Source organism: Eleutherodactylus coqui, chromosome 3 (genome assembly GCF_035609145.1).
Source record: "Eleutherodactylus coqui strain aEleCoq1 chromosome 3, aEleCoq1.hap1, whole genome shotgun sequence".
NCBI lineage: Eukaryota > Metazoa > Chordata > Amphibia > Anura > Eleutherodactylidae > Eleutherodactylus > Eleutherodactylus coqui.
In genome coordinates, this window is record NC_089839.1 from 286,523,693 (window position 1) to 286,540,856 (window position 17,164).

Sequence of the window (17,164 nt, forward strand, 5' to 3'; positions counted from 1 at the left end):
GTCATGGCAGAGGATCGCTACTTTACCTGAAGTGATGGAAGGCTTTCTTAAAGAAATATGCCCCGCATCCGCGGGTAAATTACACATTGGCGAGCGCGATATCTGGCTGTTTCACGGCCCAATATCGTAGGAAGCCGAAGGGATGAAATCACAAAATCCAAGAGAAATTACTAAAAACTTCACTTTAGTGTAAGGCGTTATAAGGTGGTACATTTTCCTTCTTTTGGGGGTACTGACATGCTCTGATTAGCTGACAAGAAGGGGTCATCGATTCATGCTGCTCCCAACAGCACGATGCAACAGGAATCTGGGGTCATCTGACCATTCAATATATTTCCGCTGCTCAGGGATACAATTTCTGCGCTCTTTTGCCCACCTGAGTCTCGCCCTTCTGTTTCTCCTAGACTGCAATGGTACTGAAACTGGTCGTCTGCTGTTATAACAGTGCCAAGGAGTGATAAATTGTGCATTCAGACATATTACCGTGTTTCCCTGAAAATAAGACCCTGTCTTATATTAATTTTTGCCCCAAAAGAGGCAGTAGGTCTTATTTTCAGGGGGGGTTGTCTTGTTATACTTACCTAGCAGGCTCAGTCCACGTCTTTCACGCCACTCTCTGGAGCTCCGGCATGCTTCCTGCAGTCCTTGGCTGCCCACAGATGATCGCTTAATGGACTTGATTCATAAATCCCGCCTCCAGGAAGCGATGGCCCTGATTACTTCTCGAGCGCTGCACAGCCAATCAATGCAGCGCTGGATGAGCCAATGCATTGATTGGCTGAGCAGCATTCAAGAACCAGTCAGAGCCATTGCTTGCTGGAGGCGGGATTTATGAATCCTGTAACCAAGAAGCGATCTTTTGCAGGTGGCCGAGGACTGTGGGAAGCTCTGAAGAGCAGCAAGAAAGGCTTAGACCGAGCCTGCTAGGTAATATATTGCTTTTTTAATGTAATGCTGATAGGCCCTACCCTGAAAATACACCCTATGTTTCAAGCCTCCCCGAAAATCCGCCAAATTAGGGTAGGGCTTATTTTTGGGGAACCAGAGTAGTTGGAGCACCAGCATTGTATTTGGCTGCAGGTTGATTGACCGTGTGTCGCGGTGGATGGTAGGCGGCGCAGGTACCAGGATACGTAGCGGACAACGAAATTACAAATAAAGAAAAACTTTTATTACGGCTACTATATTGCAAAGGAAAATGTTTATACACTTTCAGAAATCAGTAGAGGAATCACGTTACTGTTACGATATGGATAGAAGAACCCGACTAGCGCTAACTAGAAATGAGAACAATTTTAAAGCCTCATGCCCACGGGCAAAATCAGGCCTGCCGCGGATTCTTCATGTAGAATCCGTAGCAGGTCCTTCCTGCCCCGCGGACATGAGGCCTAAAAATAAGAATAAACTCACCTGCTCCGGACGATGCGGATCTTCCTTTCTTTGCGGACGGATATTCTTTCCTCAGCCCGGCGGATGTGCTTGGCACGCCGGCAGGGTGCCGCGCGCGTGCGCCGGGCACACCCGCCGGGCCGAAGAAAGAAGATTGGGCAGCGGAGAAGGGAAGAACCGCATTGTCCGGAGCAGGTGAGTTTTAATTCTGGTACGGGTCTCCCGCGGATCCGGACGGCTTCCATAGAAGCCTGCGGGAGCCGTCCCCGCGGGAGACCCACACTAAAATGGAGCATGTCCGGATTTTTTCCTGCACGCGGGGCACGGATCTGCGTGCAGGAGAAACGCTGCGGATTTTAACCCCGTGGACATGAGGCCTTATATATGTTATTTGGAGCAACAATTACTACGTCCGGCAGGGGCGTAACTAAAGGCTCAGGGGCCCTGATGCAAAAGGTGAGCAGGGCCCCCCCCGCTATCTGTATCTGTACCCGTACCCATACCTAAACCATGCGTCCGGTGAGCAGGGCCCCCCCTCTATCTGTACCTGTACCCATACCTAAAGCATGTGTCCGGTGAGCGTATGCAGTCATCTGTAGCACTTCTTGCTCCTCTACAGTCCCCTTGCTCACCCATCAGCTTATGCGTTTTACGGTCTTGATGTCATCATCATATGAAAACCTTCACAGAGCATACTACTCAATAGTATAGTGCCAAATTTTGGTGTAACTTCTGGTGCATTTCTGTCTATTGCCAGGGAACCATTTAAGACTTTCGAGGTAGCCCCTTAGATGTTTATTGAAGTCAATGGAGGACATCCGACCCGCGGCCCGCAGGAAAAGCAGGAGTTAAAAAAAAAATCTGTACTGCGCATGTCTGATGATGAGCCATGCGAACCATCTGCAGTACAGAGAAGCTGGATGAAGAGAGGTCTGCGCGGACGCCGCCTGCACACACAGGTACACAGGGTCACCCACTGCAGTTAGGGCCAAATTTCATGATGGATTCCGCAGGCGCAATCCGAACTTGCCATGTGCATTCAGCCATAGTCATAGAAGTTTATGCAACAGACCTGCCATGTCCGACCATACCCATATTGGGCTGAAATACACAAGAACAAAGGGGCGCAATCTGAGGTTAGTTGGGGGAAGAGCAGTAGCAATGGCATCAAATATTCTCTAAGGCCCAATGTCCATGGGCGGATTTTAATTATAAAATCCGCACGAGTCTCCCACGCGGGAGACCTGCACATCTGTGTGCAAGTGGACATGTGTGCAAGTGGACATGAAGTCTTACTGAAAGAGTAGTGGATACTGAAGCCAACTTCCAACAGACATGGTTGAAAAGTCAACAATAAGTGAATGTAACAATGCCTGGAATAGACACATATCTACTCTGTTATGGGGACATGAAAGCGGACTCCCCTGATGGAACTGAACAGCGCCGGATGGACCCCATTGACTATAATAAGGTCCGTTCAGCTGACCGGCATTTTACCGGACGAGTAAGTCCTCCGAATGAAGCGGGTTAGATGGGTCTTCTACCACCGTCAATCTTCTGTGTTTCTATTAGGACGCTGCCTGGAAGCCCATAGCCAGACGGAGCTGATTGTCAGATATAGAGTGCAGGGCACGGCGAGAGGAAAGATGCAGCACAGGAAGTTCAGAACTCCAAAAGACTGAGTGCCCTTCCAAAGGCTCGACGCTTTCACCTCCCATCGATCCATCGAGCACACCGGCAGATAAACTGAAGAAACGTGGATCTATTCAACCATGTCCGCTGCGAGGAGCTGAAGTTTTGCTGTGTTAACATAAGTTAATAAATCCACATCTCTTCTCTTTATTTCCCGGAGTGACTCTTCTTTATATTTGGACATAACATTGCAGGTTAGAGATGCTTCTAGAAGACAGGTTAACCCTTTCCAATCCACTGTCTAACATCTAAAGACATTCTGATTAAAGGCTGTGCAGCTTCTGATGTCGGAAGACGTCCGGCAGGGTATTCTTACTGTATATTACTGGCCGCTCTGTTGTCGGGGGCCTCTCCAGAATGTCCAATACCGCAGTACTGGCTCTAGCCAGCAGGTGGCGCCATTGTATAATGGCAGAAAGAGAACGCCCCCTAGGAAACTCTGAATCCAAAATTAGATTGCAAAGGGTTAATACCCAATAGAAGAGGATCCCGGCCGTAGGGTTGGGTACGGACTCCATGATTTTTAATACACGGAGCAATGTATCTGCTAGAGTTGTCCCAGTGTCTTTCCAGAATATGAGTTTTGGGGTTAAATTGCCTCCTTAAGGAGAGTGCCAAGCTGGCATTGACAGTCTTATGGAAAAAAAAGTATGGAAATCATGCAAATACAACCCAAATTCCAGAAAAGTTGTGTAATAAATATAAAGAATGCAATGATTTGGAAATCTCATCCAACCATATTTTATTTAGAAGAGAACATAGAACTAGAGATGAGCGAACGTACTCGGATAGGCACTACTCGTCCGAGTAATGTGCCTTATCCGAGTACCTCCCCGCTCGTGCTGAAAGGTTCGGGTGCCGGCACGGAGCGGGGAGCTGCAGGGGAGAGCGGGGAGGAACGGAGGGGAGATCTTTCTCTCCTTCTCTCCCGCCCGCTCTGCCCCGCTCCCCGCTGCGACTCACCTGTCAGCAGCGCCAGCTCCCGAACCTTGCTGCACGAGCGGGGAGGTACTCGGATAAGGCACATTACTCGGACGAGTAGTGCCTATCCGAGTACGTTCGCTCATCTCTACATAGAACACATCAGGGGGCGAGGGGAGAGAATTTTCACATTTCATAAAAAAAAAAAAATAACATTTAGAAATTGATGGCAGCAACACATCTCACAAATGTTGGGACAGGGGTAATAGGAGGCTGGAAAAGTAAGAGATCTTACAGATGACCACTCTTCTGTCATGTGCCCAGGATGCACAAGTCCTGCAAGCTGTAGGCCTGATGTTGATGCTGTTGTTATTGTCATGTTTCCCTGAAAATAGGACCCTGTCCTATATTAATTTTTGCCACCAAAAAAGACACTAGGTCTTATTTTTGGGAAGGTCTTATTTTACTTACATAGCATGCTCAGTCTGCATGCTCCTACTGCTTGCTGGAGCTTCGCCACGTGTCCTGCAGTCCTCGTTCACCCACAGGAGATCACTTCCTGGTCACTCCAGGAAGCGATGGCTCTGATTGGTTCTCAAACGCTGGTCAGCCAATCAATGCAGCGCTGGATGAACCAATGCGATGGCTGTGATTGTCTCATCCAGCGTTGCATTGATTGGATGAGCAGCGGTCGAAAAACCAATCACAGCCGTTACGCTCTTGAGGTGGGATTTATTAATTAGCCAATCAATGCAGCGGCTCAGACAATTCATAAATCCCACCTCCACAATGCGACGGCTGTGATTGGTTATTTGACCGCTGCTCAGCCAATCAATGCAGCGCGGGATGAACCAATTACAGCCATCACATTGGTTCATCAAGCACTGCATTGATTGGCTGAGCAGCGCTCGACAACTAATCAGAGCTATTGCTTCCTGGAGGCGGGATTTATGAATCCCCTAACTAGGAAGGGATTTTCTGTGGGCAAAAGAGGACTGCAGGACGTGCAGTGAAGCTCTGGAAAGCAGCAGGAGGATGCAGACCGAGCATGATAGGTAATGTATTCCATTTTTTTAAAAATGTAAATGTTATTTTTGGGGTAGGTCTTATATTTCAAGCCTCCTCGAAAAATCAGGGTAGGCCTTATTTTCAGGGAAACACGGTAGTAGTATTTGACATTTGTGGCATTGTACTTTTGTTATTCTGAAACACTTTACTAGCTGCCTTGGCAGGGTACTGCCCTGTAAGTCTGCCTCTCTCCCCACCCCTAGCGAACTGCTATCATGACTCTCCCTGTTTGTTGGTGTGGGGTAATGCACCTTATCTTCAGCCTTCTCCTCCTAAATGGACTCAATGTCAAAGTGAGCACTAGGAGATGACACCTCGGTTTCCACATCCACTGAGTACACATTGCTTGTAAAGGGCTAACCGTGCACTAACCCACCCTCATCTTCCTCTTCAGAAGAAAAAAAATGGTTGGGAATCAGTGCATTCAGTGTCTTGGTCTTCTCCCTTTGGTTGTTTGAACCGGCCCGTTGACATCCATGACACTGAATGATCAAACAGCTCCTTAGACTGATCCATGAGGACTGCTTTGGATGGTGCAGGGAATCTGGCATGGGGTAAAGTAGAGGGGGGATGCTCATGGCCAGCTGGTGCAGACTGACTGCTGTGTGATTGGGAGGAAGAGGAGGTGGTGGTACTTGAGGATTGCTGTATCATCCACTCTACGACCTGTCCTACGTGCTGCAGATGTAACGCACGGGCAGAACCATTTCTAAAGAATGGCAGGGGGCTTGCCTCCCCTAAGCCAGAACATGAAGCTGTTGCTTCACTGGGAGCCACCGAAGAGAAAACTTGACTTGTTCTCTACCACCTCCACCATCACCACCGACACATCTACTGTCTCTTGTTTTCTATATTTTTCCTTTTTATTTACTTTTATTTCGTTTTTTGTTTACTATTTAGTGTAGTTCTATGCAACTTATCAACTAACTTTGAAGTTTGCAGAAGGCCACTCCTAGCAGCGTAAGGTCTGTAAATAATTCATAGTGGCCAGATTGCTAGATGGAGGACAGATTTGGTAATATCAGCAAGGCGCCCTGGCTTCTGATTGGCTGCACACTGACCCTTGTAGCAGGGAAATTTGATTTTACTGTGATTTTCGCCAAAAATTGATTTGCACTAACCTGATTCGATTTTGCAAAAATTGGGATGATTTTATCGTTCCCACCTCAAAATAATGCCTCTTTTGTGCCTCAAAGTAAAATAGTGCCCTCTTTTTTGCCACCACAAAATGATAGCTGTGTCCTTGTACTCATACAAGATAAAAAATCCCCCTTTGTGTCCCCAAAAAGTAATGGTTGCCTCACCCTGAAGGTTGCGAGTTCAATCCTCGCCTAGTTCAGGTAGCCGGCTCAAGGTTGGCTCAGCCTTCCATCCTTCCGAGGTCGGTAAAATGACTACCCAGCTTGGTGGGTGGTGATAAATAAATTACCTAAAAGTGCTGCAGAATAATTTGGTGCTATACAAATAACAAGTTTTTTTTTTTTCGGTATACTTTTTTTTTTTTTTAACTGAACTCTAAAGCATAGCGGTCTATCTCCACCGGAAAGTGCGGTCACCTATGTTTTCCAATACCAGGGACTCCCATGAATAAACTCCCCCCCCCCCCCCCCCCTTGTATTCAGGACTTTTTGTACAACGGATCTCAATAACAGACACGCTCCACCACGTATACCAGACAAGCGGATGTGCTCAGCGTGCGCACTATTAGCGGTGTACGCAGACCTTACTGCACAATTTGCGCAAACGTAGTTCCTATACAATATTTTATTGCTGATGCAACTTGAGTTCTTCATGCAGCCGCCTCCGGTTATCTCATATAGCGAGCTGGATGTCGCTCCGGCTCTCGTTCTCAGCTGCGAAGCGTAAATTATTCGTACGTTTCATATGAATTTATTTCATCTCCATGGAACTGTGAAAAATCCATAAAAACAAGAAAAACAATAAAAAAAGATACATTAATGAACAATACAAAATAACATCAGAATAAAGCAGCGTAAACAGCTAAATAAAGACTAAACGACGAGGAAGAACTTGAAACAAAATGTATGAACGGCACGTAAAAAAAACAAGGGGACATGGACACGTGGCGGATCGCGGTGCGGAGTCACATTTTCAGTTGAAGCAGCGACGTCTGCTGCGGTTCTCTTAAGAGTCAAAACTGGAGATGAGCGAGCATACTCGCTAAGGACAATCACTCGATCGAGCATTGTCCTTAGCGAGTACCTGCCCGCTCGGAAGAAAAGGTTTGGCTGCCGGCGCGGGTGAGAGGTGAGTCGCGGCAGTGAGCAAGGGGGAGCGGGGGGGGGGGGGAGAGGGAGAGAGAGATCTGCCCTCCGTTCCTCCCCGCTCTCCCCCGCCTGCCGCCGCCAGCCGAGCCTTTTCTTCCGAGCGGGCAGATACTCACTAAGGACAATGGGTGATCGAGTGATTGTCCTTAGTGAGTATGCTCGCTCATCTCTAGTCAAAACCAATGATGCGCATTCTGAAGCATGTTCTATTTTCCTGCGCAGGGTAATAGAACATATGGCACTCATTAGACTATTTCACGGGCTGCGACCTTGGTGGCGTGTTTTTTTTTTTTTTTTTACATGAAGAAATGCAAACGACTTGCAAGACAGGCCATACGCTGCGCATTTTTTCACGCAATGACGCTTTGCATGAAAAAAAGATGCGCATGTGAACCAACGCATTAAAAGCAAGGGGTTCTATTCGCTGTGTATTATGTGCGCATAAATCACGCGAGTAATACGGATGGTTTTACGTGCGCAAAATTAACGTGGACAACATGCAGAGGATAAAACCCATTACGTTCATCTGTACGTATTTTTCCTGTGCATTTCGGCTGCGCAAACATATCCGCAGCGTGCTCTATTTTCTTATACATTTGCGCATCTAAGTTCCCCATAGAAGTCAACGAAGGGTGCGCAAATGTGCCTGCGGCACGCTAGGGGATGCTTGCAACATTGTGTAATTCTGCTGAAAACAGAAAAAACTGCAACTCATTAGACTAATTTGTCATTTCCATCGGTGCGAAACAAAAAAAGCTGGAAATACTGTGATGTGCGCAAAAATAAGCATCGTCCGTTCGTAAAAAAAATTCTACACTACTGTGAAGGATGCTGGATTCCAAATCTGCAGCAAAATACGCTGCGTGATCACGGTCTGAAATTACGATTAGGCCGGCGTGCAGCAAGAACACAATGACACGCGTACCGCCAACCCTCACGCACTACCTTGGCCTACATGCGCAAGTAACAGAGCATGCTGCCATTCTTTTTCGCGCGTGTAAGGCCTCCTTCACACGAGCGTAACGTTACAGAGTATTCTGCAAGCGGGTTTTGTGCGTCTGACACGCTGTACCAATCTCCCATAGGCTCACATATATTGCGCAAAATTTCAAGAAAGATCCCAGCATGTCCTATCATATTACGCGTACATACACGCCATAATAGTGCACGGCGATTGGCGGTGTGCAATGTGAATTACGTCCGTGTAAAGGCCTCCTACTGGGCATCCGGAAAAAAACGCAAGTGTGCGCTGCTTAATATAATAGAATGGGCTGTTGGCATTGGGAAAATGGCGCGAGCGACGCGCAACGACAAAGAGAATGTAATAAAAAGCAAAAAACTGAGGTAATATTTAATGTTTTCCACCCATAGAAGACATGTGTGACTGTGAGGCCGCCGTGCCCCTCATGCCAGCCCCCATGCCCACCAATGCAGCGCTCGGTAATCTGCTGCTCTCGCCTTGCCGCATCCCCGTTGCCAGGCAGCGCGCCGTGGCTGATCGCCGAGCCCGGGCCCGGAGCGGCGGACCATGTTCGCTCTCGTCCGCTTCCTGGAGGATAACGTGTGCCGTACGGTGCCCGCCGCCCGGGTGCCCGGCCTCCTGCCCCGCTGCATTGACGACTTCGATAAGCGGAAGGTTTACACCGTGTACCGGGAGGAGGAAGAGGCCGCCGGGAGGACGACGCTGCAGAGGGCGCTCATCCTGGCACTGGCAGGTGAGGAGACACGATCAATCACGATATATGTCATATCATATCACGACTGGCATGGGGATGGAGGGTGATTATGTGCTCCAGGTACAACATAGGGTGATGCCACCTGTCAGGGCATACCTGGCACTTGTGTCATGTGACTCCAGTGCCATCCTGCAACTTTGTCTTTCTCTACATATGGATGCCCACTTTGATGCCACATTTCACGCCACCCTGTGTTGATAGAGGTCTGCATACTGACTATATTTTTTAGCCGTTCCTCTGTTATTCCTCCTGGAAATTATTTTTAAAAAGTTGACAACTAAGGTTTTACCGATTCGGGCATGTGACCCTATAGAGTCTGGGACTGTCCAATCAGAGCTGGCTGTTCAGGGACACATCCCTTTTTATATGAGAAATGGTAACACCCAGTTGTCTATCCCCTTCCTGCCCCATCGCGCTTTTTGTTTTTGTCATTTTCACTTTTTCCTCCCCACTTTCAAAAAATAAAAACTTTTTTTTCCCCGTGTTATAGCTGCATTTTTTTTTTTGCGGGATGAGTTGTATTTTCCGGTCATACAACTACGTGTTTTTTTGCGGGATGAGTTGTATTTTTTGGTGGCACTATTTAAAGTACAGCGTATATCGGCCGACTGTGAAAACGGCGGTCCTATATATGCTCCTGTGAAAGAGCCCTAAAGCACATAAAGACCCCTTGGTGTGCGTGAAACATAATTAGCCATGTGGTCACTTATTTTAACCCACTAATGCCCAACAAAATGCCTCAACATAAAAACATAGGGTATTAGTGTATCTTGACGCCACCGGAAGTACAGGTGGAGCCAAGATACAAGGTGTTTGACGGGGTTGACGCCCCCTGTTCGTGATTGGCTGCATGCCACAGTCCCCTTTTCTCGGGCTCACAGGTATCGCTTCTGGCCCTGCAGTGACTGTAGTCAGCAACCCAGCAGCCCCGCTGGCACTGTCCCTGGCTCCCCTTTTCTGGCCTTCACAGTTTTAGCTGCTGGCCCCGCTGTCACCTCCACTGCCTTGTAGCTGGGCGCTGTGCCTGTCCCTGCCGATCCTTCCTTGGCGGGACACCTCCTGCTGACGGTGTGGGTCTAGCGGAGCCGCGGAAACACTGGAAATGCAAAGGTGAATATACATCTCCCCCGCCGCTCTTCAGCGCTCACCTATCCGTTGCTCAAAAGTGGCAAGCGACCGTCGGCAGACAGCAGCACAGCACCGCTGTGAACTCCACAGCGGCGCCACTGAGCGCTGCGGCCCAGAGCAGTGCCGGGAAATGAACACCAACGCTCAGCGCTCCGGCAGCACTGTCAACTTCGCTGGTCCACCACTGAAAGCCGCCGGTCACCGCTCCCTCGCACAGCAACGTTCCTAAGTCCCCGGCAGCGCCACCAACTCCTAAGAGACAGCGTCATCCCTTGCCCAGCAGCACTCATAAGTCCCCACCGCCGTCTCTCACCTTCCTCAACGCCGGCCTACGGTGGCTACAGGACTTGTGAGGGTGAGGATGGAGAGAATGCAGGACAGCCAATCAGGAACAGGGGGCAGCAACCCCTGTCAAACTCCTTGTCTCTTGGCTGCACCTGTACTTCCGGTGGAGTCAAGATACACTAATACCAAAACATAGTATATCAAGAGGAGAAGGAACTAAACATGGAAGGTGAGCCCACCGAGGCACATCATCTCAATATTCATGGAATATTCAAAAAGCACTGCACTGAGGAGGAGCTTGAATGGGACAATGGCCAAGCATGATCGCTGCCACTACACTCATATCTGTGGAACTGCCAGAGATATTTGAATACAAGAATTCGGTTTTCCCATACTGTTGAACGGACGGCAGCGGGCACGCTCGGCCATTGCACCTTTCAAGCTCTGAATGTAGAGAGGGGCAGTGAGGAGGAGCAGGGCGCATGATACCACCACTCTTGGGATTGGTGAGGGTCTCCATCAATTCTGAGATTACTGCTTTAAATTCATGACTAGAGATGAGCGAGCACGCTCGTTTAAGGCTGATGCTTGATCGAGCATCGGTCTTGTCAAGTAACTGATTACTCAACCGAGCACCATGCGGGGGGGGGGGGGGGGGATGAGAGAGAGATCTCTCTCCACCCCGCTGCCCGCCGCTGCCCCCCACATGGTGCTCGGTCGAGTAATCAGTTACTCAACAAGACCGATGCTCGATCGAGCATCAGCCTTAAACGAGCGTGCTCGCTCATCTCTAGTCATGACATACATCTAGTGAAAGGGTTAAAATAATGCTACTATCTACAGTACAGATGATAGGCTCATAATTACTGAGACCCAATAATAGTTTTTATATCCGTGGCACTAGTCCCCCGTACCTCCTCACTAAATGACCACAGCCAGGAGGAGTCTGAACAGATTGGTGGCCGAGCTTGTGCCCTGCTGCTCCATTCATAGTCTATGGATCTGATGGAAGCAGCCGAGCGCTGTAGGTGGGTGATAGATGTCAGCCATGGGACAACTTCTTTAAAAGGGGTTGAGACACATTATAAAGTTATTCCGTATCCACAGGACAAGGGGTAACTTTATTATCAGTGGGGCTCGACTGCTGGGGCGCCCACCGATCCTGAGAATGGGGATCCGGTGGGTCCACGAGTGAGTGGAGAAGAGGTCACGCAGGTGCCACCGATCCCTTTAGTTCAATGGCAGCGCAAGAGATTACTGCTTTGCCAATCTTCGGCGCTGTCATTGAAGTGAATGGAATAGCGGCGCACCTACGTAGCCTCAGCTTTCTTCAGTCAGCGACCAATCAAACCTCCATTCTTGGGATCAGTTGGGATCCCAGCAGTCCGACCCCCACTAATCACAAAGCTATCCCCTATCCTGTGGATAGGAAATAACTTTATAACTTGACACAACTTCTTTAAGGCGGACCTGTCACTCTCTGACTATGCATGACTCTACAAGCGCGCCCCTGCCGAGCCCCCCGGTGTGTTGCAGGACAATTGGTGGGGATCTTAAGCCGAAATAAAGACATTGATAGAATCGCTTTCCACGGCTGTAAAGGTGTGCAGCTCGTCCCGCTGGTCAGGGAAAAGGACAGATCCTCCTTAAATTCCTGAGCCATCGGCTTATCTTTCTATCATTTCCATTATGCACTTATTACATAAAAAGCCCTCCTCTAGGTGTTTGAAAGCGGCGGCAAGGCTGCGGCGCTAGAAAATAGAGGCTTTAAAGAAAAGTTTTTGAGGGAAAGTTGAATTCTGAAATCCTCTGCACTTGGATATACATGGTCCTTTGTTCCCCATCCATTGTAGAGACATAAAGTAGTCTTGGCAAATTGTCGGCATCTAGAAGATGCATCTTTTTAATGTTTGCAGCACAAAGCACGTTTTGATCTTCAAGAGAAGCCAAGTCTAATCTGTTTAATGTGCTTTCTATTTTTTAAGAAAACAAAACTGATCTGGAAAGCCACGTAATGCAGAAAAAAATCAAAATCCCCAAGCTGTGTGTGAACTCCTCGGAAGGGTCTTGGGAGTTTAAAGAGAATGAAGAGGAGGAGAACGGCGAGCGGCGGCACAGTAAGGTAAATGTGTGAACTCTCAGAAGCTACAGAATGATGGGGTGGGAACTGCTCTCTGAAGCGGATACGTTGGGTCCTAAATACTCTATTATCTGGAAAATGGGCCGTTCTGTTTCTTATTTTTACTACCTTTTAACAATAAGGTAAGAAACCTTAAAGGAGCTGTACAGACTCAGAAAAAATGCAGTTTGCAGCGTTCTTGTTCACGTAAAAAAAAAACCGAACCTTTCCGTTTAGTTTTTTTTTGCATTAAAGTCAATGAAGCGAAGCAAATTGCAGAGTTTCTATCTGCCTTTAGTGTTGGATGGATCTCTTTTATTAGTATACAAAAGAGTAGGTGACCTCAGAGGGAGAGGGAGGAGAAGGGGAGCGGGAGAGGGAGGAGGAGGGGAGCGGGAGCGGGAGAGGAAGGGGAGCGGGAGGAGGAGGGGAGGGGGAGAGGGAGGAGGAGGGGGAGAGGGAGGAGGGAAGGGGGAGAGAGAGGAGGGGAGAGGGAGGAGGAGGGGAGGGGAAAGAGGGAAGAGGAGGGAGAAGCCCAGCCATCACCCACCAGCCAGGAGTGTGTATTGCCTGCATTGTGCTGGCTTGGATGAAGGGCTTTGGCAGACCTTGCAGAGTGTGCAAAGAACTGCATATCCAATAATCAGCTATTCTACCCCAAAAAAGGTATTTATTGCATTAGTTCTGCTTCAGTTTGTAATCAGTCCACAGTCAGTTTTAGGGCTTATTCATACGGGCGTATATCGGTTGGGTTTTCACACCCAGCCGTTATACGCTGCTCCTCTCTGCAAGGGGAGGAGGCAGGACGGGCTGGGGGCTAGTGCACTGAGCTCCCGTCCTCTCTCCGCCCCTCGCCACTGTTTGCAATGGGGGTGGGCGGAGCTAAGTTCCACCCCCACCCCCTCCCATTGCAAACAGTAGCAAGTGGACGGGACGGGAACTCAGTGCACTAGCTACCAGCCTGTTCCGTCCCGCCTCCTCCCCTTGTAGAGAGGGGCAGCGTATATCGGCCGGGCGTTAAAACCCGAGCGATATACGCCTGTCTGAATAAGCCTAAAAACTGATGTATTTTTCCTTTCCTCATGGTGTGTATGAGGGCTCCTCCCCCCCCTTTTCTTTTTTTTGAATAGCTTTAGTATGGTAGCCGTACTTAGAGCTATGATTATCAGGAAAGATCAGATACATACAAGGATAAACAAGGATACTGATTGCAGGTTATTAGCATCATCAGGATGTATCACTGTCGTCACTCACTTAATTACCAGATTCTGTTCAGTTGTAATAAGGGGTTTGTTTAATGATTGATATTTGCAATAGTGATGATTGTAAATGTTTATCTTCAGTTCTGTAAAAACTAAAAGGCTTCAATAAAAATTGATTAAGCATAAAAAATGCAAAAAAAAGGAAAAAAATGATCAGTTTTAAAAGAATTCCAAACACGGGTGTGAAACCCCCCAAAAGCTTATTATTATGTTATATTATTTTCCAGCAGGCAGACACCCCAATGAAAACACATTTTTCCAACCCTTAGTCCCCCTCAACTGATTGCCAGTCACACTCTGGAGGTCTCCTCAGTTTATTGCAGCCACTTCCATTCAGTGCAGCCCCGTGGCAGATACTTATCAGGCACCATCGTAGTGGTGAAATTTTCACTTTCAATAAATCAACTCAGCATTAGTTAGAGGCTGTACCATTTCGGCCTGCTGGGGTAAGTTTAACCCCTTCCCGCACAGGGCCGTACATTTACGTCCTGCAGCGTCGGGGTATATATAATGAGAAACCTCTCTTCATACAGCACGGGCGTCCGCTGTTTATTAGAGCTGACACCCGCGGGCAATAGTTGCAATCGGCCGCACGGCTAATCGTGGCTCTTAACCCTTTAAATGACGCTTACGGTCACCGCCACCTGAGATCGCAGGGATCCGTACAGGTATCATTGCAGCCGGTGGACCTTCTGAAAGGCCCCACGGCTGCCTTAGCAGACTGCCTATCAAGCCATGCCCATGGGGTGGCTTGATAGACTGCCTGTCAAATCGCAGTAGGACATAATGCTATAGCATTACGTCATACTGCAGGATCGATCAAAGTAGCGCTAGTTGTGGTCCCGCATGAGGGCTAAAAAAAAAAAAGTCAAGATAAGATCAACAAAACGTTTTAGTAATTGTAAAAAAAAAAAGAAACAAAAGTTTAAATCACCCCCCTTTTGCCATATCTATAATAAAAAGATCTAAATCATAAAAGAAAAATATATATTTGGTATCGCTGTGTCCGTAAAAGTCCGATCTATCAACGTACCGCATTACTTACCGCGCACCGAGAACATTGTCTGAAAAAAAAAAAATTAAGGACGCCAGAAATGCACTTTTTTAGTCACCCCATCTTCCAGAAAAAATGCAATAAAAGCTATCAAAAAATCGTATGTATACCGGATTGGTACTAACATAAACTACAGGATGTCCCGCAAAAAATGAGCCTTCGCACAACTATGTCGATGGAAAAATAAAAAATTTATTGAGCGCAGAAGATGGCGGCAGAAAATAATTTAATGTCTTTGAAAAAAAATAAAAGTAGTACAGCAAAAAAAAACAACTATACAAGTTTGGTATCGTAGTAATCGTACTGACCCACAGAATACAGTTATCATGTCAAGTTTGTTGCAGTTTGTATGTCGTAGAAACAAGACGCACTGAAAGATGGCGGAATGTCATTTTTTATTCATTTTATTCCACTTAAAGGGGTTGTCCCGCGCCAAAACGGGTTTTTTTTTTTTTCAACCCCCCCCCCCGTTCGGCGCGAGACAACCCCGATGCAGGGACTGAAAAAAAGAACAGCACAGCGCTTACCTGAATCCCCGCGCTCCGGTGACTTCTATACTTACCGGTTGAAGATGGCCGCCGGGGTCTGCTCCCTCCGTGGACCGCAGCTCTTCTGTGCGGTCCATTGCCGATTCCAGCCTCCTGATTGGCTGGAATCGGCACGTGACGGGGCGGAGCTACACGGAGCCCCATTGAGAAGATAAGAAGACCCGGACTGCGCAAGCGCGTCTAATTTGGCCATTCGACCATTTTAGACGGCGAAAATTAGACGGCAACCATGGAGACGAGGACGCCAGCAACGGAGCAGGTAAGTAAAAAACTTTTTATAACTTCTGTATGGCTCATAATTAATGCACAATGTACATTACAAAGTGCATTATTATGGCCATACAGAAGTGTATAGACCCACTTGCTGCCGCGGGACAACCCTTTTAAAGTTTTTCAGTACAGTATATGGTACATTAAATAGCACCATTGTAAAATACAACTCGTCCTGCAAAAAACAAGCCCTCATACAGCAACACCGATGGATAAATAAAGGAGTTACGATTTTTTTAAAAGGGAGTAGGAAAAAAACGAAAATGGAAAATAAAAAAGGGTCTGCGTCATTAAGGGGTTAATTTGTCTTCTATACTCACCTATTTAAGCTACAGACCATGAGTGAGGAGGATGAGCTGTGATCTCCTCTATTATAACTGTGTGACAGAAGCTATGTGATCATCATCAGTAACTGTGATAGGAATGTCTGTGCCCCCCTCTAGGCAGTTTCTGTGGTAGAGTTCTAGAAAAAGCATCACATAGACTGAGAAATTGACTAGTTCATGCCAGGCAGTGAACACTACGTCACTAGAGACTGCCAAGGAGGAAGAAGAGGATCTGGACGGCTGGAGAAGCCTGGAGAAGATCGGTGGGGAGAAGTGGTGGCAAGAAGACTGTCAGGGGAGGGATAGGTAAGTATTAGAGATGAGCGAATATACTCGTTTCGAGTAATTACTCGATCGAGCACCGCGATTTTCGAGTACTTCCGTACTCGGGTGAAAAGATTCGGGGGGCGGGGGGTAGCAGCGAGGAACAGGGGGGAGCCCTCTCTCTCCCTATCCCCCCCACTCCCCGCTGCAACCCCCCACTCACCCACGGCGCCCCCCGAATCTTTTCGCCTGAGTACGGAAGTACTCGAAAAGCGCGGCGCTTGGGCGAAAAAGGGGCGTGGCCGAGTAGGTTCGCTCATCTCTAGTAAGTATTGATTTTTTTTTTTTATGACAAAACCCCATTAAGCATCAAGTGTAAAGGCCCATTTAGACACAACGATTATCGCTCAAAAGATGTCTTTTGAGAGACTTTTGAGCGATAATCGTGTTATTTACAGCGCAAGATGATCACTCAAACGTTGAGCGATCACCTTGCGCTCCAACCAGAGGATGCAGAAGACAAGCAGGGCCGCTTGTCTTCTGCATCCAGTTGTTCTCCACTCGGAGCGCCCAGCTGTTTTACATCCAAGCGCTGCGAGCTGAGGATGGAGAAGACAAGCGGAGTGTCCCTGCTTGTCTTCTACATCCAGCTGTTCCCCGCTCGGAGCGCCCGGCTGTTATACAGCCGAGCGCTCCGAGCGGGGTATGGAGAACACAGCTGGGCCGCTCTGTTCTTCATACCCCGCCTGTCATCAGGGAGCGGGATACAGCTGAAACAATAGTATCAGCTGTATCCCGCTGTGAATCCCTGATC

General features: G+C 48.0%; 2 protein-coding genes across 2 annotated transcripts in view; both read left to right on the forward strand.

The window, feature by feature from the left end:
• AGBL4 (AGBL carboxypeptidase 4) overlaps window positions 1-17,164 on the forward strand; it is a 1,858,614-nt gene that overhangs the window by 1,203,302 nt on the left and 638,148 nt on the right. The gene's annotated exons all lie outside the window — the stretch shown is intronic.
• Window positions 8,875-17,164, forward strand: part of BEND5 (BEN domain containing 5) — a 47,405-nt gene continuing 39,115 nt past the window's right edge. The window contains exons 1-2 of the mRNA XM_066594767.1: window positions 8,875-9,073; window positions 12,493-12,629. Coding sequence (XP_066450864.1) covers window positions 8,887-9,073; window positions 12,493-12,629 — 324 coding nt within the window. The 5' untranslated portion in view covers window positions 8,875-8,886. The remainder of the gene's footprint in view (window positions 9,074-12,492; window positions 12,630-17,164) is intronic.